This window comes from Centroberyx gerrardi, chromosome 11 (genome assembly GCF_048128805.1).
Source record: "Centroberyx gerrardi isolate f3 chromosome 11, fCenGer3.hap1.cur.20231027, whole genome shotgun sequence".
Lineage (NCBI taxonomy): Eukaryota > Metazoa > Chordata > Actinopteri > Beryciformes > Berycidae > Centroberyx > Centroberyx gerrardi.
The window spans coordinates 19,557,422-19,584,140 of NC_136007.1; the positions used below are offsets into that span (position 1 = coordinate 19,557,422).

At 39.3% G+C, this 26,719-nt stretch overlaps 2 protein-coding genes across 8 annotated transcripts; both read right to left on the reverse strand.

Moving 5' to 3' along the window:
- Positions 1–5,412: 5,412 nt before the first annotated feature.
- LOC139931803 (glycine receptor subunit alpha-4-like) lies at positions 5,413–14,057 on the reverse strand. The gene is made up of 10 exons (XM_071925404.2): positions 13,680–14,057; positions 12,655–12,782; positions 11,745–11,812; positions 8,693–8,916; positions 7,798–7,880; positions 7,543–7,680; positions 7,226–7,440; positions 6,551–6,709; positions 5,823–5,918; positions 5,413–5,685 (listed from the first exon to the last, which is right to left on the reverse strand). The coding sequence occupies exons 1-10, from the start codon at positions 13,736–13,738 to the stop codon at positions 5,413–5,415; spliced, it is 1,443 nt and encodes a 480-aa protein (XP_071781505.1). The 5' UTR covers positions 13,739–14,057.
- A 1,545-nt stretch (positions 14,058–15,602) lies between these two features.
- aifm1 (apoptosis inducing factor mitochondrion associated 1) lies at positions 15,603–26,406 on the reverse strand. Of its 7 annotated transcripts, none has more exons than XM_071925399.2 (20): positions 26,278–26,406; positions 25,823–25,943; positions 25,567–25,590; positions 24,684–24,887; positions 22,660–22,731; positions 22,353–22,442; positions 22,182–22,253; positions 21,622–21,740; positions 21,334–21,464; positions 20,696–20,786; positions 20,387–20,471; positions 20,232–20,308; positions 19,709–19,817; positions 19,479–19,586; positions 19,257–19,345; positions 19,025–19,165; positions 17,879–18,021; positions 16,569–16,693; positions 16,257–16,447; positions 15,603–16,122 (listed from the first exon to the last, which is right to left on the reverse strand). In XM_071925399.2, exons 1-20 carry the CDS (start codon positions 26,371–26,373, stop codon positions 16,051–16,053), a joined length of 2,160 nt encoding a protein of 719 aa, XP_071781500.2. In that variant the 5' UTR covers positions 26,374–26,406; the 3' UTR covers positions 15,603–16,050. The 7 variants fall into 7 exon arrangements, with proteins under 7 accessions (XP_071781500.2, XP_078142845.1, XP_078142844.1 ...); XM_078286719.1 differs by having other exon boundaries at positions 21,622–21,743; XM_078286718.1 differs by having other exon boundaries at positions 21,622–21,749.
- Positions 26,407–26,719: the final 313 nt, after the last annotated feature.

Consider the following 26,719-nt stretch of genomic DNA (forward strand, 5'->3'; position numbering starts at 1 on the left):
CACGTTGGTACCCATATCCATTTTATTGCAGCTAATGGAACAAAGTACCATGATGGGAAGTCAGACTTATGTGTTTTTGTTGTATTTCCATCACCTCTAGATTCTGTTAGGATGTTATTCAAACAGTTAGCTAACATTAGCTTAACTGGATTTCCTGGCAAATGAACAGCCAAGGTAATCAATTCACAACAAATTAGATTTTGGAATTCTTTCACACTGATACTCATGCAGGGTTTCAATTAAGGGAAGAGGACGGTCATGTTGGCTGGGGTGTTGTGCTCACTGGAATTGAAGGAGAATGTATTTTTTTCGATAGTTGAACATAAATGATGCAAAATGTAAAAATGCAGGAAATTGGGTTTAAATAGCCGTTTGGGATTGTGGCCACGGCCGTGGTGCCGTGTCGTGTTATCGGATAAAACCTAAATTTCTGTAATCTCCCCTAAATGTTCAAAATTTCCGAGTTTCAATGAATGCAACATAAATCTCCAACGTCTGCAACGTCGCGCGAATTCTTGTGTGACAGACTGCTTCTCTGCATTATGACCCATAAATACCGCATAAATAACTTTAGTAAGTAGCCTATTTTTATCCTAAAAATTCAAGAGAAAATTCAATTCTCTTCAATGATTTACATTTTTTTTTTTACTTAGAACAATTCTAACAGCTACCAAACCTAAAACCTCCTTGAGTCAGACACTAGCTTATGTTTACTAGGTCTAGCTAATTGGCTAACTACTACCAACGGCTGAATTTGAAAGGCTAAACATAGTCTGTGTCTCTGTATGACTTGGTAAACACTGTTGCTGGTAGAATATTAATATTGACCAATCAATACCATTATTGCTGTTTCAGTAGCCTCAGATAATATCCTTCATAAGACATCAAAAGTGTTTAATGACAGGCAACCGCCACTCGTCCCACCTGTCCCTTGGGCCTCCACAGGATTTGGGGCTGAAGTCGAACCCTACTTAGGCTATATGCATACTTTTTTTTTTTTTTTTTTTTTTTTTTTTTTTAGCAAGCTAAAAGCCATCAAGCAGGCAAAGGAGTCTTCAGCTGAACATGCTGAAGATCCAGTTCAGTTTGAGCCGGAGGAGGAGGATGAACTGAAAAGCATGAAATACATGAATGAGGCGCACCACACTGCAAAGGATAAACTTTTGACTTCTAATTGCTTTTAAGCAGTTCAATTTGCGTTCAAGTAATTTGCAAATCCTATTGATTAGGCCGATACCTTGCTTGCATGTTACTTTCTGACTGACTAGTTCTCAGACAGTGACCATGGCTGAGCCAACCAATGGCTCTCAATGCAGCCATGACTTGTTTTTCACTTGTTTTGCAGAGATGGCTCAAACACCTGATGCACGCCTGTTTCTACCTGAGTGAGCTGACACAAAACAGCGTAAGTTTTCCACTTTCACATGCAATAATGTGTATTTAGGTTTGTTTTGTTGCTAATGATGTTGTTTTTCTCTATTCTGTCCAGTTATCTGGACAGAATGGTAAAGACCATATTTCCAGATGGGCATGTATGAAGTTAAAAAGTGTTTAAAACAAAGCTCACAGTAGGTAATGCAGCTAAAATGAATGTCAGGGAACTAGATTGACTAGAAAGTGAGTATCCCTTGAGTACTTCATCCTATGCATCTAGCCCTTAGAGTCCACATTCATAACTCTATCATGATAAGACAGAGGACTCTGACCCAATAACTTCAGTGTATGAGACTCAGCAGGTAAAGAGCTGTTGTTTTACATACAGGGAAATACGTTTAAAGTATATTTCTTTCCTTTTAAAATGTCTGATTTGTTCTAGAAAAGGTAGCCTATTTCTTATATCTTACATATTACATTTGTTCTCCGATGTGCCAAATTTGGAATTTGGAAATACACATCAGTAATCACAAATATTCAAATATATAAATAATGTTAAAAAATATAATTAAAAACAAAACAACTGGGATGTTATAAGAGAAACACCACACACTGTCTCAACATCTATTGCTGGTTTCTCCAACTCTCCAACCCTAATCTCTGCCTCCAGAGATGCCATGCTATCTTTGTCTTTACTTATTCGTTTAGGTACACAGAATATGTGCTGCACATAGGGCCCTGACACACTCAAGAGGGTCCCTGCCCAGCACACTTGTTGTGTCAGCTAGTTTGTTTAATGAAATATTAATATGAAAGCTTCATTTTATGCCAAGATTTATTTTTAAAACAAGACTAGGTGTCCCTAGTGATGGCTGGGTCATTCTGGCCACACTGTGAGGCATGCGCACTTCAAAATGTTAACGTGGCAATATATTAAAAACCCAGGGAAATACTGTAAGGTGCTGTGCATACTGCCCAGAACTAGAGTAGTACTTTATTCATCTCCAATTAGTGGATGTTCATGCCACAAATCATGGCAAGAACCCAACTGCCAATTGTTACAGTGCAATTTTCCATATCTAGCGTGTGAAGATAGCAAAGATGAGGGAGAAAGAGAGAGAGGGTAGGAAAGATTAGACAGAGAGTGAGTCCTGACTGAGTGCGGATTGACTGAGGACTAAACCTGATGGGGCTTTGTCACCACCTTTTGGTATAATAAGGACACAACAATGATGGATTTTAGAGAGAAGACAGATGAGTGAATAAAGAGGACAACAATCAAAATATAATGGATGTAATATTCTCAAAATTCTAAACCTCTTAATCAATAATGAAAATGGACTATAGCCACTAAGAAAATGTCTAGACAATGATGTGACCACAATAAAGAGAGGGTCAGACAAAGGTGTCCTACAAAGGTTTCCTGTCTGTTTTTTCTTCTTTTTTTTTTACATTGACTTCCATACATTGAACAGAATTTTTTTTTTTTTTTTTTAAATAAATCTGTATTTTTGCACATAGTTGCACATCATCATAGATGATGATTTGTGTTTTCTTTGAAACCTCAGGGACTGGACTTGAATGCCGTTCAAAGTGAACCACACATCCTATTTTGTCTTTGAGTATTCTGATGGAGAGTCCAGCCTACACAATAAAATCCTATTAAGTCCCTGATTAACTCTGTGATGTACTTTCAGATGAGTTCCAGTCATTCATTCATTTTCTTTACTCGCTTATTCTTATTCTGGGTCACGGGGGCTGAAGTCTATCCCAGCATGCACTGAGCAGAAGGCAGGGAAACAGCCTGGACAGGCTCCAGGCCATCACAGGGCTAACACAGGTAGACAGACAAACACACTCACATTCACTCTTGTCTCCAATCCACTTGACTTGCACGTCTTTGGACTGTGGTGGAAAACCTTCATGAACACGGGGGAGAAAATGCAAATTCCACACAGAAAGGGCTGGGAATCAAACCCAGGACCTTTTTTTTTGCTGTGAGGTGGCAGTGCTAACGACTTAGCCACCCTGCTGCCCAGATATATTTCAATAGTTACATTTTGACTTTGACTGAATACAGAACTTTACATAGAACTCCCAAACAAAAATCTAAATAAAGCAGTACACTCTCAAATAAAGGCATTTAAATAAACTTGTACTTTAGGAAAATGTTGCCTGGTGCTGTCAACATCAAATCCACTATGGGAAAAGTGCAGGGCAATATTGTGATACATGGCCAGGTAGTAGTGTCATGGCCATTTTTGTTTTTAAAAACAAAATTGATTTTGCTGTTAAATCACTTTGATTACACATATTATTTACCTTTTATAAATGGTAAAAGAGGATATGGCCAAATGCATCCTGAGCTTCCATTTTCCTATGTATGGTTTCTCCAGCTGACTTGGAAACTGACTGACTTAGAAAAGAATACAGCACACTAGTTCAGAATTGGCCCAGTCATGGTTAAAATGAACTGGTAGCAAGAGCTGTTACCACTTAGGCCTTTGTCTTCTCTGATAAAGTGTTAACTGACACCAAAGAAAGGATACATTATGACAGAATTCAAATGAATTCATTTCAGTTTATTTTATATTGACCAACAGTTTCAGTGATATATTTGTCTTTGAAAAAAAACATGAGACACACAGACAAATTCATCTCAGTGTGGAACTTGCAGTAAGCTGGGCTTTGTTAATACACAACCCATAGTGCAGTTCTGGGAAGAACTAGGTATAAGTTCACCACTATGTCTCAGTGACTATGTTTTCATGCAGCCCGGTAAACCATTCATAAGACTAATTGAGCCATACTCCAAATGCAACAGCCTAATTGAAACATTTCCGTTGGGCTAGTGTGACACTATCAGCCTCAACTGGGTTTGATGCCAGTGAATGATCTAGGTTAGCCTTCTGAAAATTTGTTGAAAGGAACAGTTTTAGCCCAATGGTTCTCTTTTAACAGGTGGTCACATGTGGCAACTTAAATACATGCATTTCATCCACACACCAGATGGCATGGCAATCTAGCAATTATTTCAATGATTCCTAGTTAAAAGAAGAATGCCATAGGGGGGATGATTTTCAATACAGATTTGTTCAAATCAGTTACTGAATGAATGTGCAGGGAACTGTTGTACAAATACATATACACTTGTGTGCTATGTAGCAAATCTGAATCTGTTTGAAACATTTGCACTCTGATGTATGGCAGTGCCACTGTCACTCGTAATAACGCAGTTATTCCCTACCTTCCTTACCTTTAACATATGTTCAAGCAATCAAGCAATATACAGTTAAAATCTTCCAGTGCCTCATCAGTCAATAACATTACAAAGTTTTGAAATATTTTAGAAAGGCAGATAAACTAGCAAGAGAAACAGGGACTATACTCAGCTTTTTTTTTGTATACATGGGATCTCTATAAATAATTAGACAGATAAAGATTATGTAAAATAGAGTAGCCTTTGTTCTTTTTCATCATAAAAAAATAACATTTACTCCTAGAAGTCTGCAGTCCATACAAGAAATGAAATATTTTCAGTATCAAAGTATTTTCCACTCCTATAAAACAGAGTTAAGGGAAGAAACACTCAGTTGCTACTGTTTTATTGAACTGGGTGATTGCTGTTTGGAGTGATATATTTTTTCCTCTGTGATATGAAACCTGTAGCTCTGGGCAGTATTGACCATAGCAGCATCAAATATAAAAACAAAAAAAGTACCAAAGAGTGTGCATCTTCCTTTTTTTTTTTTTTGTGGTTTTACATCCAAAAGAACATAATACAGCTACCTGTACATACAATGAAGTGCAAGGTCTAAAGCATCAGTGCAAATAAAAAGTGCATTTCATCAGAAGTATTAAAAATTGAAAAGAAATTAATGCACACTTCCATTTCATGGAATTACCCAATGGCACTGGACATGCAGTCAAAACAGATCTTGCATGGCTCGGCTGACGGCTCTCAGTCTGTAAATGTTTCAGTGAAGAGAGTAGAATTAAAGGTATCCAGTGTTTTTATGGTCTTCAGCAGTTGGATTGTCACAGTATGGCTAGGACATCTTCGTGTCGTAGAACTTTGTAGGTGAGCCAGTAGAGGACGTTAAACATGAGGAAACTCATGGGGAATAAAGCTCGGGATATGGTATCGATCCTTTTTGCCCGATCCACAAAGCGCCTGCGGATGTCATAGAAACCTAAACCAGGAGGCAAATCAGCAAAGACTGGTGTTGCATCCATCTCTGGTGCGTCTCCTGCTGACATGGCAAGTCCATAACTCTGGAAGAACAAACCCTGCTGTGCCAGCTCCTCCTCCTAGATCAAAACAAGAAATACTGCCATTGAAAAATCATCTACTCTCATTGAACAATAATCACACAACTTTATCGGTGTTTTATTTTTCTGAGCCAGTGATTGGTTGGTGTCTAATTGAACTAGACCCCAGTACACACCCTGGCACAGACGCTGCATTGCTGGGCTGCGTTCCCATGCGGAGCGCTGTTGCCTGGTATGTTGTTGCCTTTCACTTTACTCTCACCGCTTCCCTGCTGATGGGTGAAAAGCAACATAAATTTAGTCATCAGACAAACTGCACTGATCAAACAGCGTGCATCCGTGACAAGCAGGTGGTGCCATTTATTTTTAAAATGCTGTACATTAAAAAGTAATCATTGTCTATTTCTTACCAAGTGAATGCGAGTCTGAAATGAATGTGAAATGAGACAGTTTTAAAATAAACTAGTCAGTCTGACATTGCGTGTGAGATTACAATTTAATCCTAACAAATGAATATGAATTTAATGCAATAGAAAAATGGATTTAAGCAGACGTTTATTGTTGTGTTAATATCACAAGGTATTCATGAATCCTGGAGCTGCCGTCACATTGCTTCATATATTAAATATTTTATAATTAAGGACGCTTTGGCCTATTTCGCGTCCCCTATTTTTCTTCTTTTCGTGGCTTTGAGATCCAAGGTGAGGCAGCAAGATGTTGAACACATTCACATTCAGCCAACAGTGGAATGAGGTGATGGCTTGAATTAATCACAGGTCAATGCTCTATGCGTTCCCAGGCTGGAACGCGACATGCAGCTGAGTTGTGTAGCTCCTGCAGAGCTGGGCACGGGGAATAGCAGGTGACAGTAGCCTGAGGGGTTGAGTGGGTGGGTTGCACTCACGGTTCTCTGCCGCTGTTGCTCTTTGAGCTTCTTCCTCAGTCTGAAGAACTCCTTGTGCTGGCGTGAAACAAAATTAACGGCTGCATATTCCAGTAGGGCAGCAAACACGAACAGAAGACACACAGCCATCCAGATGTCGATGGCTTTCACATAAGACACCTACATAACCGGGAAAATCGAATGAGTTCAAGTCACTCGTATAGTTGTGCATAGTCTGTGTTAGACGTTAATCCTTGAAATATATATTTGGATTACGGAAATAAAGTAACCACAATCATCCATAATGCTTTCAAAAGTATGGAATTACAATTTCCTTGTTGGGGATTATAGTTACATGTCAGATTACTTTATACTTTAACATTAATATTCTATGATTAAAATTATGATAAAGAATATCAAAACATTGACTCTCCCTCTCGGAGTACTCTTTATCTACTGTTTTACAATTAACACTGCCCTTTCCAGTCCCTTTTCTAGGGCACCAATTAGGTGCCAATGGAACATCAATGGAATTTTGGATTCCATCCCATGATTAGTGATTTATTTGTCCATTTTTTTTCAAGAAATATTCCCAGCACTATAAAGTACTTTGCATTGTTACATCTGATAGTTATACTCTGGGTTCATAACTGTCATTTTCTACAGTAAAGTCTCACAAAAACCAAACTGTCCAACCTTTGGCAGGGAGGCCCTTGAACCAGAGCTCTGGGTTGTCATGGTGAGCACTGTAGTGATTCCCAGGCCCACTCTGGCCGGAGCGGCATCCATGTTAATCCAGAATGAGACCCAGGACAAGATGACAGTGAGCAGGCTAGGTATGTACATCTGGATTAGGTAATAGCCCATTTGACGCTCCAGATAGAATTTGACCTCAATACAGGTGAATTTACCTAACCACAGGAAAAGATACAGACAGTGACAAACTGTACAATCTTATTACAAAGTTGATTGACAGTATCTACCTAGGATCTAAGATGGCATTTCTCATCTACCTGTGTTGTAGTGTTTGGTGCAGTAGCCAAGGCCTTTCTCCTCTTTCAGTACAAACTGAGGGAGCATCAGATCATCAGCAACCTGCACAGGACCCACATCCAGCCATTCAAAAATAAGATCATTCATGGTGTAGCCAACTGGAAGAGAAACAGAGAGAGGGATATGGCTGCTATAAATTTATGCCAACATTTAGTATATGTGATATTGGCACAAGCCTGCCTTGTTAGCTTCCAAGAATAAGATTAATAACTCACAGCTTTCAAGCTGCATTGTACATGTCTGACTGTCCATGGGGAAATTTTTCAGATCCATGGGACAGGAAAGGATAAGCGTGAGCCTGGAAAAGAGACAGAATCACAGTGATTTCACACGTAAAATGTTTGATAAAGATGATTGAGAAACTGTTGAAGCAGAAGCATTCCATATTCACAATTTAGGTCAATGATCTGCATAAATCTTTTTTATAAATGTTTTTTGTAATGCCACTGTTTCTTTGTTATACTGTCCATTAATGTATTTTATTTTTGGTGGCATGTAAGATTACTGCTCCATTTTTCCATAACTACATTGTAATTATACAGTAATGACATTAATAAAATTACAGCTGTTTCTGTTGCTTAAAGTTTATGCCTAAAATTCCCCTGAGTTTGACTGAAGGGCAACTGGTGAGTGTTGGTTCAAGTTACAACTTGAGAAAAATGGGACATTGTTAGAGCGAAAATCTCTTTCTGCCATTATAATTATAACAAACTATAACAATTTACCAGTATGTTATAATTCGTCATTGCCTAATTACTTCATCACCTACCCGATTACCTACTTTATATGCTTCTTCTCTTTTTTCGGTTTACTCTATACACCGGGTGCAGTTGAAAAAAATGAGAGCGTGTTCTCAGTGTGTACTGTAATTAAATGTTGAATTGAATTGAATTGAATTGAATGGAATTGAGGAGCTCAGTGGAATTTAAACTAGATCTGCTGTAGTTGGACCATCTAGTTAGTGAATTGGACCCCACTGCTGACTGAGAGCTGGAAGTTAGTGTTCAGTTGGCAACATGACAAACTATAGCATCTGGCTTCATGAAGTCTGATAGAGATAAATCATGGTGTATTATTCAGTCAGATTATCAATTTAAAAATGCTGATCACCTGATGCTATAGAGGACATTGCCATTCTGGAATATCCGGAGTAATTTGTTGTCTGTGGTAACCTCATGAAAGTTTGCTCCCTTTTCATTCGCAAAGAATAGGTCAGGCTTCCATATGGAGTCCAACATTGAGGGGTCCAGGTCCAGAGAGTCATCTGGATACTCCTTATATGCCAGCCGGGGGTCATTCCACTGTTGTCGCAGAAATACATTGAGACGGTAGTCCTATGGTTTGGGATTAAGTCATAATTAGAAATGAGAAAAGATTGAAAAAATGTAGCCACAAATGGCAATTCCAGGAATCATGCCATACCAGTATCATATTGAGGCTTTGCAGTTTTGTCAAAAATGTCACGAGTGATGACCCCATATCGGTCAAGTCGGAGGAGTAGGAGTAGGGGACATGAGTTCATTTTTGTGAAAAACTGTCCAAGCGAATATCCTACACATGGGCAGTGACATGACGGTCACAATGACAGATAGCTTATACAGATGAAAAATTGAGTCTCTGGACTTTCAGATGCTTTTTGGAGGCATTAAGAGCTATGACAGAAGTGGATAAAAGTAGCACCTTTAAAGATTTACTGCTGCCGGGGGTCCAGAGCTCTATGGGGATGCTCAAAAATTCAGTTTTGAAGCACTGAATCACTGCATGGTGATTCATTCAATGAGACTGTGAAAGGTATGACCTATAGCATACATTGTTGTTGTATGTTTGCATTAATATTGTTGTGAAAAGCTTAACTGCTGCCATTCAGCCCTCCTTTGATAGGTTGGCATTAAATTTGTTATGCGTACTCATTGTACAGAGTTTCAGGTCTAGCACTGCCACAATGAGTCATGGCAGCAAAAGAATATAAGCTCTGTCTAATTATGGTGTCATTTTAGTGTGAAATCTTGTGTGAGGGCCAAGATGGAGCAAGTGAACAGGAATGAGTCATGAGCAAGAAACAAATGCACCTGCAGGGTTTCTCAGCAAGCAAACAGCACTGCACCCACGCAAGAACAAACTCCAGCTGTGTGAGCAAAAATGTAGCTTAAAAGCTGACAAATAGACTTGACCGTGCATAGCGGGAAAGACAGCAAATTCCACTTACAATTTCATCAGTTAAAATTTGATGGCTCTCCCTTTGAGGTATTTTAGAAAATGCATGAGCCTTCCTAACCTAAGACCGTCCCCTAACCCTCTCCATGGACCTCTGTCATAAATAATGACAGAGGGTTAGCTGACAGAGATAGATATGCAATATTTCCCAGCCCAATCAGACAAACATAACTGTCACTGAACTTGCAAGACGGTGGACGGTGTGGGATCTGGTGGACAAAATGCTAATGAATGTGTAGTGGCAGCAAGTTAAACCAAAATGGCTTTTTATCATTGTTAGCATCTCTCATTGAAACCAATGGTTATTGTTAGGTAGCTCATTAGCATGTACTGTATTAGCCTGTATTAGTAATGTTAACTATGATAACAAGTTGTTTAAAAATACAATAAGGGACAAATTAGCTTACCGATATACTTTTTCCTTTACATAATAAAATATTAATATTTAAAATTCAAAACTTCAATATTATTCAACCTATCAACTTGAGACAGGACATGATCTCTCATAATACTAGCTTTAACTTGATAAAGCTCAATGGGTAGAGCATTGCACTAACACTAATAGGGTTAGAGGTTCAATTCCCACTGGGGCCACCCATTCTAAAAATGTATCGAATGCCATGACAATGACATGTTAATAACTGTTTTTATCCAATCATTGTACAACTTATTACACTTGTTGATCATGTTTTGTAGAGTTCATAAAGCCATTTAGAACTGGGTTACTGGGGGTAGAGCAAATCCAAAATATTTCTATCTCTAAAGCTAGAAATTCAAATGCTATGAAATTTGGTACACAGGTATAATTTTGAGTGGCACTCAAAGACAACAAAACTTTTAATGGCCATAGGATTTGACCCTGCTACTTAAGACTGACATCTTTAAAGAGTGTGTAAACACAGTTTCCAGTCAGTCTCTGCCTAGTACACAATTTTGAAAGATGCCACAAAGTGGGGTGGTGGCAGTGGTGTCTGTGGTAACGGATCACCCATCTCTACTTGGGGACAGTAACAATTTTTTGATCGCAAAGCATTTGACACTGCCAAAGACAAGATATCTGCCTTGACATCACTGATTGGGGTGTGGCCAGAAGTATAACAGGGTTGAAAGTTTCAGTTCATAGAGAGCAATTTTCTTTCCCTAGAAGCGGATGCAGGACTTAATTTGAAAATTTTTGAAATTAACTATAGGATAAATGCTATTCACAATATAGAAGCCGTATAACCATGTGTACAGCTCAAAAAAACTAAGATTTAGTGCTGATTCGCTCTTGAAGGTAACTACTGTATATTGGACTGAAAACCAGAAATGCCACTTGCAGTTACATTTGTTATAATTCTTGTGTGCATTTTTTATGCCTCCGTGCCGGCGACAGCCGTGGCCGGAGGCATAATGTTTTCAGGTTGTCCGTCCGTCCGTCCGTCCGTACGTCCCATTCTCGTGAACGCGATATCTCAGGAACGCCTTGAGGGAATTTCTTCAAATTTGGCACAAACATCCACTTGGACTCAAGGATGAACTGATTAGATTTTGGTGGTCAAAGGTCAAGGTCATTGTGACAATGAAAAAAAAAAATGAAAATTATTCCATCATGTCATGTTCATTTGGTAATTAATACTAATATAAGTCCCAAGTTGATACTCAGCCATCAGGTGACAAAAATAGATGTTCAACAGAGTGTCACTTGCCTGTTTGCTGCATCTCTACAGACTATGTAACCCTGACCTTAGTCTAACCCTAACCCTAAGATTAACCCCAACCCAGACATTAGATATTTATAGACTTCTTTTCACACTATTGGGAGTATCACCTGAAACTCAGTAGACATTTTAGTAGCACACTATAATCACTTGATAGTAAGTTGAGTATCAGCATTGGACTTTACAAATAAAGTGTCCAGAAAATAACTGAAATGAAGATAAAGGGTGATAATGTAGAAAATCCTCACCATAGTTGTTTCAGTGATAGAGCCAAAGCTGTTAATGAAGATGTTACAGGTGACATTCACAGGAGGACCTGAGAGAAACAGCTTGTCATCACACACACACACACAAACACAAGTATCATTGCCTGATGATATTTTCACTTTTCTGTACCCAGCGACTGTCAACGTCTAATAAGGAGAGCGATCACTTGAGACCAAGCGAAATAGAACTGAAACACTAACAAAAACAGGTAAAACAAGAGCAGAATTCTCCTGCAAAATAACATCTGCTCATTCTCTTCATACTCTGCCTGTCCTGATAAATCAACTTATCCAAGATAAACAGCATGAAATTGTGTTGTCATTTCCAGTACGCTCCCATTAGTATAGTCCATCTGTCGACCACTGAAACTTTAAATATTTCAGTGACTCATTTCCTAAGAGGCAATGATTTATTGATTCTCCTTTAGTTACATTAGTGTATTTATAGATAATCAGCCGGGATTTACCCAGTATGCACTGGCAAGGATGTGGAGCAAGTATGAAATATGTATGAAATGCGACCCCAGAGAAATGAAGAGGAAGTATGTCAGAGGGAATCTGCTGGCTTCACTCGCAAGAAGAGATCAAGATTTGACTGAAGTGGGTCTATGGGGTGACATACAGCGGTAATGACACATTTGTTAAAATAAATAAATGAATAAATTCTCATAACCTAAGGCTAAGGGTCAACATACAAGGGTAATGACACATTTCTAAAAAACAAGGTCTTTGAAGACTTCTGTGTAAAAGCATCACCGCCTGCAGCATCTCTCACTTCTTAGCCATCTGTGAATGATTTGTGCTACTTCACTGCCTGGATTGTTATGCAAAGCAACACACATACTCACACCTGTCCTGACAGAGCAGCACCTACCACTGCACAATGTGTTACCTTTGAAGTTTGGCCTGATGCGAGCGTCGTAGCCAGATGTCCGTCCCATCAGTTTGTCCAGAAAGTCAGACGGAGAGGGCGGCCTGACTGCCCTGCTGGGAAACTTCATCTCCTTACCGCACACAGACCTGCAGGTGACAGTGAGAACCGACCTCTGGTAGCACCAACGCAATGCCACCATGTTTTTGTTTTCTTTGTAAAAGAACTGTGATAAGTGTAACACATCAAAACACTGCGGTGAAACTGTAAATTAGTGTAAAAAATGAAAAGGCAAAAGAGGAACTTCATGCACCCCCATGAATTTCCCCACAGAAAATGTTTCATCTAATGTAATGCTGTGACTCCTATACTAAAGGTCTACTATGATCTATCAGTGTAGAAACTTGATAAATCATATATTGAAGTGGTATTGTACCTTTTTCTGGCATCAGGTAAAATATGCAATTTAAAGGTATAAATATAGAAAATGATTCAGATAAAATGTGAGTAGCCTATCAAAATATTTTGAAACAAAAAAGTTAGGTGCAGAGGCTCATGGTCAGATTATTTGTGAAATATCTGATTCAGTGGACACAAATTATTCCTCCACAGTATATTTCTTATCACCTAAAATCATTTTCAAAGTTGTTTCTGTTCAGAGATCGTTTTCACTATCTGGCACTGTTGTTGTCTCTCAGTTGTAGTTCTGCTAAATTGAGATTTGTTAAAACAAAATATTTAATGCATCATACTGCAAAATTTAGGAGGACAACGTCACACGTCTCTTGGCCAAAGGCCAGGTAAAAACACACAGCTGGTCTCCTGTGTATCATACTAGAAAAAATTACATACTGTCATCATTGTCAAATCATTGCATTTTAAATTTAAAAAATACACAGTAAAGCAAACATACATTTTTAAATATAGTTCCTATATGACTTGCTGGCCAAACAGTACACAATGACGCTTTGAATTCTCCTAAAAAACAATAAGTTCAATAAGGTTAATAAATTACAACTTAAAATTACTACATTATTGTCTCTTACCTGCCTTGCAGAAAAATGACTGATGAGACCCATACCATACATAGGATGTGTGATTGCATTCTCTGATAAAAATCTTTGCATAAAGGAGAAAATATGTAGAAAATTAGACCAATGGGAAAAAAAACGTCAGTGAAATAGAGGAGATGCTAGGAAGTTGCTATGACTCTGCTATCCAGGCTCTGTCTTATGGAATCATCTGAGCCTCCCACTCTCTCTGCAGGTGTAAATACAGGATGCTGCTGCTGTATAATTCAAAATCTAGGGAAGTTTTCTGTGACTGTTTGTGTGGAGGACTTCATGCTTTATCTCTTTTTCATGGCCATATGCATGCTTCAGGAATTACTGCAAGAATATTTAAAGGGACAGCACCATTTTCAAAGCAGTGTGGTCCCAAGTTGAAGATTTAAGCTCATGACAGCATCAGATTTTAACAGGAATACTTTGAATTCAAACCACAGGCGTTACTCGCTTTTAGAAGATTTTTCACTAAAAATAAAAAATTGAATGTTGCAAAACATTATGCAATTTTTTGAAGAAGAATAAGGTGTCATGATGTAAAATTGATCAAATATTGCTGAATAATCATAGAGCTTCAAGTGAAGATCCACTGAAAACCACAATTTATATATTTGATTTGCATAACTGTTGACAGGCCAATCAATATTAGTCAACTTGAACAACTCTCTTCCAAAGCTACAAATGAGGTAAAGTTCTCATGATCAAGAGACAAAACCTGGAGCTGCTCCATTGACAATAAATTGGAAACAAACACTCTGGACTCCCAGCATTTTTGAGTGTGTATATATTGTAGTTTTGCATTTTACAGTGGTAACCATCACTGCCCAGGAAATAGGCCAGTATCACCAGTAAATGCCCCTATAGTGTTACTTTTCCTTTACTGTTACTTTTTCCTACCGACATCTGAAAGTCTTGACTGTTTCTATCATTTGGAGAGACGTGTTCATTAAAATCAAGACGTAATTATCCAAAATTATAGGAACACGTGAATTATGTGCTTGGAGTGGATTTTCCCTAAAGTAAATTGAAGGAGAAAGGTTTCTCAGTAGAACGGTAAAGAGAATAAGTTAACTAGATGTTGTATTCAAGGCATTAAAAAGGAAATAGGATTAAGGGATTAAGTTCAAAATTAATTCAGGTGTAATAATTTTTCTCTCTCTCCATCTTTCTTAAGTGTAATTACGTGTTCAGGGGTTATTTTCCTTTTCCCCCAGCAGGAATGTCTACTGCTCACAGGTTAATTATTTAATCTTCAAATAGCCAGACAAATTCTAATATCCATGTGGAAGCTCAGGTTTACATACATACAGAAGAGCAGCAAGGCAACTCAATCATTTCCTCATGTAAAATTAATGGCAAAGAAAGAGATGCAAGGTTATGGCTGCACATGCCTGCCTCACACTTGTAAGACCTTTCTTCGCTTCCCTCTGAAGTATACAGCGCCCAATGGGATATGAATGTGTGAGAATAGAAAACATGAATGCATTACTAATAATATGAAGCACACAATAAAAAAAAAACAATGTTTCTGCCTGCATGAGCATTTCCACCTCCAGAGTAGACAAGTAGGCCAACCTTAATTTTAATGTTGTCGTTTTTCGTTTTACTTCACTTCGTAGTGCCTCCACACAATAGAATGTACTGGTCAGGTGCCCTTTACACAGGACTGCCTGTTCCAATTTAATCTAACAGTAGGTGCTTTAAGATGAAGTTAGAACCTCAACATCACCTTATTCAATTTATGTTAAATAAATTTGCCAGCAATGCACGAAGGTTAAAATGCTTCAGGACAGATGTGTTCAACCAAACAGAATGTTTTCTACATTGTTCAACCGAACACAACTGCAGCTGAGAAGGCAAGTTAACCATTATTATCGAGCAGAATAATTACAAATATGGGATCACTTCACTTTAAAAATAATTTTTATTGCAGCTTTTTTCATTACAAGCTGCTCTGATCACACAGAGGAAAACAATAATCCATGCTCAACATCATAAGCCTGGTGATACTCTGGGGGAAAGGGGAAGGACGATCACACCTTGACCACATCATGAAACATGAGCAAACACAGGTTGGTGGTTGCATTAGGATGAGACTGATTGATCGATTTTTCTTGAATAGAAAAAAAAAGAAAATTAACAAAAGAGGCGCAGCTGATACAAACTCCAAATATGAAAATATCCCAGCAACATGGCATACAATTTACAGAAATCTTTCCATTTTTATGCATTATCAGTTGGGTCTTCCAGAGAGCCTGGCGATGACTGTCAAAGTTCAAAGCCTTCACATGTAGTGACGTCCCGTCCCGTCCCGTCCCATCGTTAGCTAAGCCTTCGACTCCAGAGGGCGGACTTAATCCTCATGGATGTTGAAGAGCTTGGCCACTTCATTCAGATCTGCATGTTCCTCACCATCCTTGATTATCTACAAATAAGAGAGATATAAAAGCAATGTTATACAAACATCAACCGATTTTTAATAACCAAATCTATTATTAAATCTGTAGTTGACAAAGGTTGTGAGGCAGAGAGTTTTTCTGGTGAAGCGACAGTGCTAACCTTTCTTGCGATGGGCATCCTGTTGAACACGTTCCATAGGATAATGCCCACCACCACTTTGTCCCTCAGGTAGAAGATCACTCCTTTGCCGTAGTCATCTTTATGATGCTCCACAGTGGGAGCGGGTGTCGAAGAGGCCACTGGGCTTATGGCCACGGCCTCTGTCTCACTTTCTGAACGGATTCCAGTTCCTGCAGAAAATTTAATGGGAAAGGCTCAATCTGGCCCTGGATCTTCAAATTCACTGACCATTTGTTTTTTTTTGTTTTTTTTTTACAAGATTAAGATTAACTAAATATTGGATGCCCCTACCAGATTTCTCTGTAGCAGCTTTAGGCGTATCCTTGGCAGTGGCTTTGGCAAACACTCCTACTGTTGGTAGGCTGCTGTCGACAATCCCAATGGCCTCGTAGCCCACATCAGGACCCAGGTCACTCCTGTGAGACACAGCATGAGATTGGAAAACATGTTGAAGAGAATTCAACATGTAGAATTCAAAGTCTTCAGAGCAAGGAGCATCCTCTCTTGTTTGATGTTTTATTCTTATGCTACTGAGCATCGCAGTGTGTGTGTGGAGGGTATCTGCAGGTTTCAGAATGACAAATTTAAGACTATTATAAGACCTTTTCAATGCTATGTGTAACTGAATTAAAGACCAATTTAAAGACCAAAATAAAGAAACAAAACTGGCAAAAACATCCCATTTCTAATTGAACATAGCTAATGAAGGTTCTGAAACTATAAATGGGTAGGAAATTATTTGTTAAGGGACATGAAGTCCAATTGTGTTTAGTACAGCAGATATGGCGCAAATCACAAAAGCAATTGTTATTCACTGGTTAATTATTTTGCGGTCTCACTAAGACTCCCAGAAGACCTGCCATCTGCATGATAGCACCCTGGTTCTGATTAATTACCCTGGTATTTGTAGGGAAGTCAATAAATTGTCTGACTATATTTGGTGATGTGCAGGCAATGATACTTTGACTAATGGCCCTGCTTTTTTGTGGACTGCAACAGGCCCCAAGTTGCCACCAGAAGACCGTTTTACTTTACCAGTTGCCAAACACATGCAGACATTACAACCTTCATCTCTGTAGTGAGGGACACATTCCACACTGCACTAGATATTATGGCATCCCACTCAATAACCAACAAAATCCCCTTGTGATCAAAGCAGTACCGTTTTTAACAGGCTTGAAAAATGTGGGCTGTCTGCCTCTGCCTGGGTAACACAGCCCTCTACTGGCAACTCCTAGCCCGACATAAGGGACCTCTCAAGCCCTTTTAAATATTTTAACACTTGATAGTATTCAGGACTTCAAAGCAATCATGCATGTTTGTCTTACTTCTAAAAGGATTAAAGTTGAATCATTTTCAGAATTGTACATGCTGACCCAGCCCCAAGTTATTTGAAGGAATTCTCTGCTTATGGATCTGTACAATTCCCAATTTAGACTGGGTCTTGATTGTAGACCTACATTCCTCCACTTCCAACTAGTTTCATGGCTTGCAGCCACGGTTCTCATTTGGAAAAAGGCTTGAATTTTTGACTCAAGAAAACCTCTAGTCATAATCATTAACAGCCACTGGTAGGAAATAGGAAGTAGTCTAATACCCACCAGAACATGGACTGATGCCAGTAGGGTTTATTGGCTCCTGTCATGTTCTCTCCTGCTAGTCTACCACTCACAACGGCGTGATCATGGTGCTCCACTCGCCTGCGACCCAGTCTGATGTCGTAGAAACATGCAGCGTCTCCTGCCTGTACAGAGAGAGAAGGGATTGAGGATATGTAGCATGCATTAGAATCTGTACCAGTAATCATTGTTCCAGGTTAGAGGGAATATTGACAGGTTTCCATTTAAATGAAACTAACTGGTGGTGTGTGTGTTTGGTATGTCTGTACATTGAGATAGAGGCACAAAATACAAATCAGAGTGCTCAGCGGGGCTGTGGGACAAAAATAATCCATGACTTTTCCTCAATTTGCCTGAAGAGGGCACTATAAGGATCAAGATTGAAAAGGTCAAAAGGTCAACTCCCACACTGTAAGTCTTATAATTATGAAGCTTGGTATGCAGCTCACTTTGCCCTACAAGGTGAACTATATTAGACCATCATATTTCACTTCAAAGCGTTTTCTGTTATTTTGAAATTTTAGAAAACTTAGGCTACTACTTCTGACCTATTCTCATTAAAAGTGGTAAAAAGCATTACTGGACTGGCATGCACAAATGGTCTACAAATTGGTCCAATCGGAAAAATAATGTGACCACCTGGCAAAGGGTGTGGCCTATCATAAAATTGGCCGTAAGTCCATGGCAGTTTATCCAGTTATCATGAAATGTGCCGTGGATTTTGAAAGGTTTAAAATAGGCCTATAGGGTCCACAACAAAGAGCAAAAACTTCTATCACTATTTGTAACAGTTTCATTGAATTAGGTAGACATGCTGTACTGCAAGTATAAAGTAAGTATTTGCCAAAATCTAAAGTTTACAGTTTTGAATGGTGCATGTGGGCATGGCCTATAACATAATAGCTTGTAACATGGCCTCACATAATAGGTTCATTATCAAACTTGGTATGTACTATGGCATGTACAGTAGATCATAACTACTGCAATATCATTGGAGGGATGTCTTATGAAACTTACTTTGAGCAACACAATGTAATCTTTGATCTTTCCTACACAGCTCTTGATGAGCTCAACACTCATCAGAAGAATGTTGAAGTATTTAAACTACAATATGAACACTGAACCTACCACCCAAATGTTGGACCTAGCTTGCAGCTCTGCATTGACCCGATAGCCACCAAAGTCAGAGTCCACCTCCAGACCCGCTGACTTGGCAAGGTCAACACTGGGCTCCAGGCCGACAGCTGCAACAATGTGATCCGTTTTCACCTACAAGGGGAAGCAGAAGTTAATCAGTACCTAATAAGGCTCTTGATTTTCTGAATTACATTGAACTTACTGTGCAGAGATCTGGACTTACCACGCGGCCATCCTTCAGCTGGATTTCTACCTTATCGTCCTTGTAGGTCACAGCTTTCACCAAAGCCTCTGCAACGACTTTTACGCCCTCTGGAAAACCAAAGAGAGAAGGTTTGATGGAAAGTGGAAGAAAAAAGACACAAAGGAAAAGCATTTTCCTTAGGGCGTGCAATTGGCTATGAGGTGAGGTTCGTACAAGCTACAATGCAAAATGGACATTAACCTCTCTTGACTTTTTCAGTTGTCCAATTGCTCAGATACTCAGGCAGCACCTTTCCCATGTTGCCCCTCTCTGGGAACATCTGGATCACCTCCAGGCCAGACTCAGTTGCTGAAAAGAGAGAGAGAGATGAAGAGGATGAGAAATCTAATAATGGAGTAACAAACTGATCCTGTTAAGCAACAGTATTGTAATTCATTCTGTCATTTCCTCCTGCTGCTCTGTAGTCTTACATCTTCTGCCAAGGGCACAGGCCAGCTCACTGCCCAAGAAGCCCCCTCCAATGATGGTGATGGATTTGGCGTTTCTGGAGACCTTGTCCAATGCTTTGAAGTCCTCAATCTGAGGAGGGATAAGAGTAAAGTTACACTAAACTGGGAAACACTTTACAATGGCCTTATTTCAGTGTATTATCCTGTTTGTTCACCTATGAAAAAAGTACAGTAATAATCCATAAGTATTTCATGAAAACCTCTAATACAGATTGTGACAGTAGGTACAAAGTGTACAAACATAAAACAAAAATATGTACTTACACAATAAATTACAACATACTGTTGACACATTGACACACACATTGACTTCCAACTAATTTATACAGAGCAGTAAATATTAACATCTGAAATATTTCATAAGACCTTAACTATTATTTCCAGTGCCAAAATATGGTAGGCCTACATTCTACTGAGGCTTTCTGTTTTCTGTCAGATTTTGCCAATCTGAAGCAAAGCTATCCCCTGGTGGCAGAACACTGACCTTACGGAATAAACTTGTCCTCTCCATCACCTCGTCTCCCGCTCTTTCGATTACCTGCAGATTTCTTGGTACTCCGCCTAGAGAGAAAAGTTTGAATTAGCTTCCACCCAGTTTTTAGCTACAGGTTGTACAACAAGCTTTTTAACGTGGCTTACCTGTGGCAATCAAACACTTGTCATAAGAAATCTCAGTGTCATCATTCAGTTGCACTTTGTTTCCTCTCACATCCATGTGCACCACCTAGAAAGATTTAAATCCGGTATGAAGTGTAAAATATCTCATATAAAGAAAAGTACTCAGCAAAGTATACATAAAACAGCCAAAGAAATTAGTTTTGCCGTGTTTTCAGTTGAACTTAATTTCTGACATTTGTCAATAATTTATCCAACCATTATCAGTTATCAAATTGAATTATGAAATCAACATAGTTGTCCAACAATTACTGGAAAACAGTCCACACCAACCTTTTTTCCAGTGAGAACAGCTACTCCCCCATTTTCTGCACTATCCAATTCTTCAGGACTAATGTAGAATGAGGGTGGCTGGAAGTAGATACTGGCAAATAAACACAAAGGTATTAAAATAATGAAGGACTGGTTTTCATCCTAAAATAAATTATGAAACTACAGGTGATCAGAATGAACAGCCTTTGGGATCCAATAAAAAGTCATAGATAAACCAGCTTAAAGTTTCGTTTTACTGCTCTTGATATGACTGATCTCTATATTACACAGTGCTGACTCAACATATACCCGGTTCATGTAAGCTTTTAAATTTGCTGTTCTAAACACTGTTTCCTGGGAAAAAAATCTTCTGCCGTACAGTAAGTGATGCATTTTATGTTTCCGGGAGCAGCAATGACTGTTTGTTTGGTATAAATGGGAGAATTCAAGTAGTTAGCAAAAGCAGCGATAGCAACCATGGCTGAACAGACAAAGAAAAGGCCAGTGCCTACAGAAACTCAAACTTCATCAACAAGTGCTTTGCAAAAGCACCACAGCAATGGCCGCTTATCACCAAAGATGCCAAGATGAATGAATAAACAAACAAACAAATAATAAAACAAAACACGAGTAACTTGAGGATTACTACTTTAACACACCTCCTCTCCTTTCCATTCCACTGTTTGAAGCGCAGAGTGTCTGTCACACTGGGATCATCAGAGAACCACAGCTCCTTAGACAGAGGTGGTCTCATGTATGGAAGGTCTGGCTCCTCAGTCACGATCAATACCTGGTAAAAGTATTTTTAAAAAATACATGAATGTGGCTTCACTTGATAGATGCACTGGAGAACAAAAACACTTAAATTGAACTTAAAAAGAACTACTTGGATAATATGAATTGAATTCTGATCTTGACTATCATTTATTCAATCAGGCCTTACTGACCCTGGCACCTGGGTCTCTGGCCCGAATAGACCGGGCAGCAGCAAAGGAGGCGGTGCCTCCACCAATAAGGAGGTAGGGGGCGTGTGAGGGGAACTTGGCAGGGCTGGGTGCAGAGTCCACTGCTGGAGCTTACATGAGACAGCAAGAGCAAGCACAAGAGAGAGAGACAGAGAGAGAGAGAGAAAGACAGAAAGAGAAAGAGGCAGAGAGCAAGAGCGGGAGAGAGACAAAGTCAATACAAGAGCCATGTCTGGGAGCTGATCAGTACCCATGGCAAATACTCCTGAAAGGAATGAGAGTGAAAAGGAATCAACAAATCAATAAAATGTTTTCATGTGTGAGAGATTAACCTTTAGCACTACAAGGACCCAAACAATGTGAAAGAGATATGAACAGGCAAGGACAAAAGCTGTAATGAAGGAAAATGTTAAAAGAATTTAATGAACAAATAGAAGGAGAGAAGGTTTTGAAATTAACATTAACGTATCTAAATGGGAAAACATATTGTTGTCGTGTCTGCCCGCTTCCCCGCTCCAGCAGAGGCTGGACTATGGTCTTACCACTCTCTGCCACCACTTCAGACTGAGGCTCGGGCGTTTCTGCTGCGGGGCTTTCTGCTGCTGCTGTAGATTCTGTTAGTATAACCGGAGCATTAGCCAATTAAGACAAAAGAAACCCTCAAATGCGGTAAATGAAAATCACTGGTCCCATGCACTGGTTTGAGTGCTTACCACTCTCCACACTCTCCACGCTCTCCACAACAGGTGCAGGAGGCGGCTCTGTAAGCTCAGGTGGGGACGGTTCGGATGGGGGCGCTGGTTCTGGTAGCATAGTGGCAACGTTACATTATAACCGCGACTTTGGCCTAAGGCTAGTAAATAAAATTCATCATCAACCTTGAGTCGAAGAGTTTGGCTGCTCCAGTGACTCAGGAAGATGTAGCTACAGTGCCAGCTCTGTTGGCATAACTCCATTAAACATTTACTCCATTCCCATACAACCTATGATATTAAAGTATCCTTTCTCCACATATCTTACCATCCTCAACTACTGGTGCAGCAGGTTGTTCTGCTGGCTCTTCAGCAGATGCTTCTACCACAGGCTCAGCTGCTGTTGAGGCAATCCATAGTCTGGGGTTAGATTGAACTCTTCATAAAGTCATCGAAGGGAAAGACCACCTGGATCCATGCATTTCTTTTTTCAGCTTTTTTTTTACCCAGGGAATATTTTGTTGAACATGCACACTTAATACACCTGGGAGCTGCCCAAAAGAACCAGTCTTCTACTGTTTGCCACTAGGCCTCAATTCTTACTCATGGAGAGTGTGTTCACTTCCCTGATGCAGGTTTTCAGAGACGTTACAAGGACTTGAACCAGCGGCTTTCTGGTTACAAGCCACTTCCATATATCCTTTAGACTACTGACTTTACTGCTGCTGACAACGCTTCCCAATCTCACCTTCTTGTGTTGGGTAAAGTGAGATTGGGAACAAATACCAGGATTAAGGTGATGTTTCTGCGTATTTACCAAATTCTCTAAGAACACGTGTCTCTCTTGCTCTCTCTCGTGTTGACGGCAGAAACAACACCTTTATCCTCTGTTGGTGTTACATGAGACAACATGAGAATGTCATTGTTTAATAAAAAAGGTATGGGCTTCTCCATCAACTCTCCCCACTTGTTCATGAGCAATGGGGACTACTGTGGTTTCTGTTTTAAGAGTTAAAGGAGCAACTTCTGTGATGACGTTTCGCATCTTAGGCACTGTGTGAAAAAAAAAAAGCCTTGAGGAAAATATGTAATCCATTAAAAAAGGCACCCTCCATTTATGAATAAACCCAACATTTGCATATTACAGTTAAAAAGGACACAGGAAAGACTTATTAGTATTAGCCAAGAACAAAGTTTGTAAGTACGACAACTCTCACAGAAAATATGAAACAGGAGGGGTTACATTTGCAATCACAAATATGTTGGTTAAGCACCATAACCAACACATTTGCAGAAAGGAGTCAGAAATCCACTGACAGTGCCCCACATAAATAGTAATATTTCCATTATTTGGACAATAATAGCTATGAAATATTACACAGAATAATTCTGCATCAGAATTTAGCTGAGTATGTGAGTTTTCAAAAGCTGTGCTGAAACAGCAAGGACAAATTTTGCTAAAATGGAAACAGCATGACACACGCATCACTAAATACAGGAGGTTGAATAGAATAATGAACACATGCAACATAAAGTCCCAGGGCATGCAACAGAAACCAAGATAAATCTTAGCCTCTGGACATAGGCAACACTCAACATTAAAGTCCCCATGAAATGAACTCTCTCTTACTCTTACTTCCTGGAAAACAGAGTATCTTTAATGCTGACCTCATGCTGCACCAGTAGGGGCAAATATGAATTCCAACCAATAAACCAACCATCACAGATTTATGAACAATCCGGGCCCTCTGCCCCTCCAATCAAATAAAACTGCCTTTCTCTCCCTGACTGATATTCCATTGGTTTTCCATTAATGATATTCCATTGATATTCCATTGGTTTAGACTTTTGAATGATCCCTCACTGCATGATGTCCCGCCCCAACATCCTGTTTCAGCAAGTAATACATCAAATCAAGCAAGTAGATGCCATTTCATGGGGTCTTTAAGGTATAAATTTGGGTATATCCAAAGGGCCTCATGTATAAAGCTTTGCGTAGACTTACAACTTAATGTCGTCATCATAAAACTGCATTTGGACATATTACTTATGTGGGACAATTATGAGCAGGCCATAAAAAGACAGGTGCATTGTATGGCCTAGATTTTTTTTTGCAATGACCTGCCTTCACCATTCGGTGTCGCCATTTCAAACACCAACATTCTCTTCAAAGTATGCAAACACATGTAGGTAATGTGTAATGGTACACACATTCTCACATTGAGTTTGCTTTTTGATAAAGGTATGTACACCTAATTTTTTGTGCAAGCAAATTATTTATACAGGAGGCACATACATATACAGGAGTCATGCATGTAAGTATGTAATGACTATAGAATCTGTGCAGACAACCTGGGGGAAGTTCAGTTGTTTCACTGGGGGCCGGTTCTTCAGTTGCAGGGGTTGGAGGACTGGACTCCTCAGCTGCAGGAGCTGGAGGACTGGACTCCTCAACTGCAGGGGCTGGAGGACTGGACTCCTCAACTGCAGGAGCTGGAGGACTGGACTCCTCAGCTGCAGGGGCTGCTTGAGGCTCTGAGACCTGCTCATGGACTTCTGTGAGGTGAGAGAAATAGAAAATACAGAAAAGTCAACATGTAATCCTGCATTAGTGGTCACTATCTTGCCATTAAACAGACATGTGCTCTGGGCAAAATAGTCGGTAAATAAATCACGTTGGCAATTGCCACACAGCTTTGAAATTATTAACTTACACTAGTATTAAAACAGATGATTATTTTTTTGTTGTGTGACATTGAGATGGTTTGTCATTCTGAATGGTTTAAGAACCAGGTGAAACTGTCTGGGGTCACTGGAGTGGTTTGCTTCTCTGACAAACATAGAAACATCATCAAAATCTAGCTACTGCTATCTGCTAAATAAAAGGAGTTAATTTAGCATTCTCAGTGGCTAAATTCTGCTGATGTTTATATGACAATAAAGAGCGAGCCAAACCATGCAGTGTAGATTCACCTGACTCTAAACCTACTTACTCTTACACCAAAGAATCATTTGACTATGATATTAAAACTAAAATGTCTCAATCCAAAGAGTGAAGCAGAGATGATTGTATGTTCCTATGATGTTTTTAGCTTGTGCACAAGCTCTTGGTTAGGGATAAATGAATGTGCCATAGTTAAATGTTACCACTTTATTGAGATATTAATAGACGTGGACTTCGGTCTATAAATGTTAAGATACTTTTCTGCTCAGAAATCATTGACAATGAACTCACCCTCTGTTTCAGTGGCTTCCACAGCTAAAACAGAAATTACATATATTGTTTAATTTTCTAACAAATTTGCAACTCTTAATTGATCATAAAGAGCAACAAACAAGAATGCAATGGTTACAGACAGGAAAAGCTCATTTCTAGAATTGTGTAAAACTAAAGTGCAGCATTTTACTATCAAGGAAATTTAAAGCCTTAGTGCCTTAGTGCCGAGAAATGAATATAAACAAAGAAAATAAATGAATAAAAAAGTCCCCACCAGGAGCCTCTGACTGGATGTATGCGGATGGTTGTCCTGCGGCTGCTTTATTTGGTCTGGATGCAATTTCTGTCAGACGGTCCTGATATCTTTGTTTGTCTCCCCTGACGGTTTGGTATGCCTGTGAAAGCAATACAGTGTCCTTGTTTTACTCACAACCCATTCAACAAATACAATATGAAGTAGCCTAAAAATATCCTATAGAGCTCTCACTTATTATGGTTTATGAACAGTAAGAAGACCACAACAAGAGTTACTTGTTTGAAAAAGGTCCATAACTAATCATTTGTAGGACATTCTGGATGAATCTCAGGAAACAAAAAATATTTCCTAAAAACCCAAAACATTGCTTATTTTCACTTGAACACTTATGATAGATGTATGTGACATACATCTAAAGACTATGGAAGATGCTACTCAATAATGACAACAGATGGGAAGAATAGCTTACTTACATATACTCCCCCACCAAGGAAGGCTGCTCCAACCAGAAGGACGTATAACTTGTTATCCCCACCACCTCCACCTCCCCCTGCAGCCCCAGTGGACATGTGGGCCGCTGGAGCAAGTGCTGGTGTTCTGCCATTGTTCAGTCCTGTAAACATGAGACATTCAAAACTTAAAACCTAGCTTGGTCCAAACTGCAGCAATGTCAGTCTAACAACTAGGAAAGTCTATCAAAATAGCAATAGCAATAGACCTCCCAAAGTTATGTAACGGACATGCTTTAACAATACACACTCTGATCAATTTTTACATTATCTGGTAGTTACTACATTATCAGTTGCTACATGGCCGTGACATTTCTTTGGGTCAAAATAACTACATGGGGAGCAGGGAACAGTTTGAGGGCAGATGATCCCGTCTAAACATTCGCTGTTTAATGCTGAGTACCTA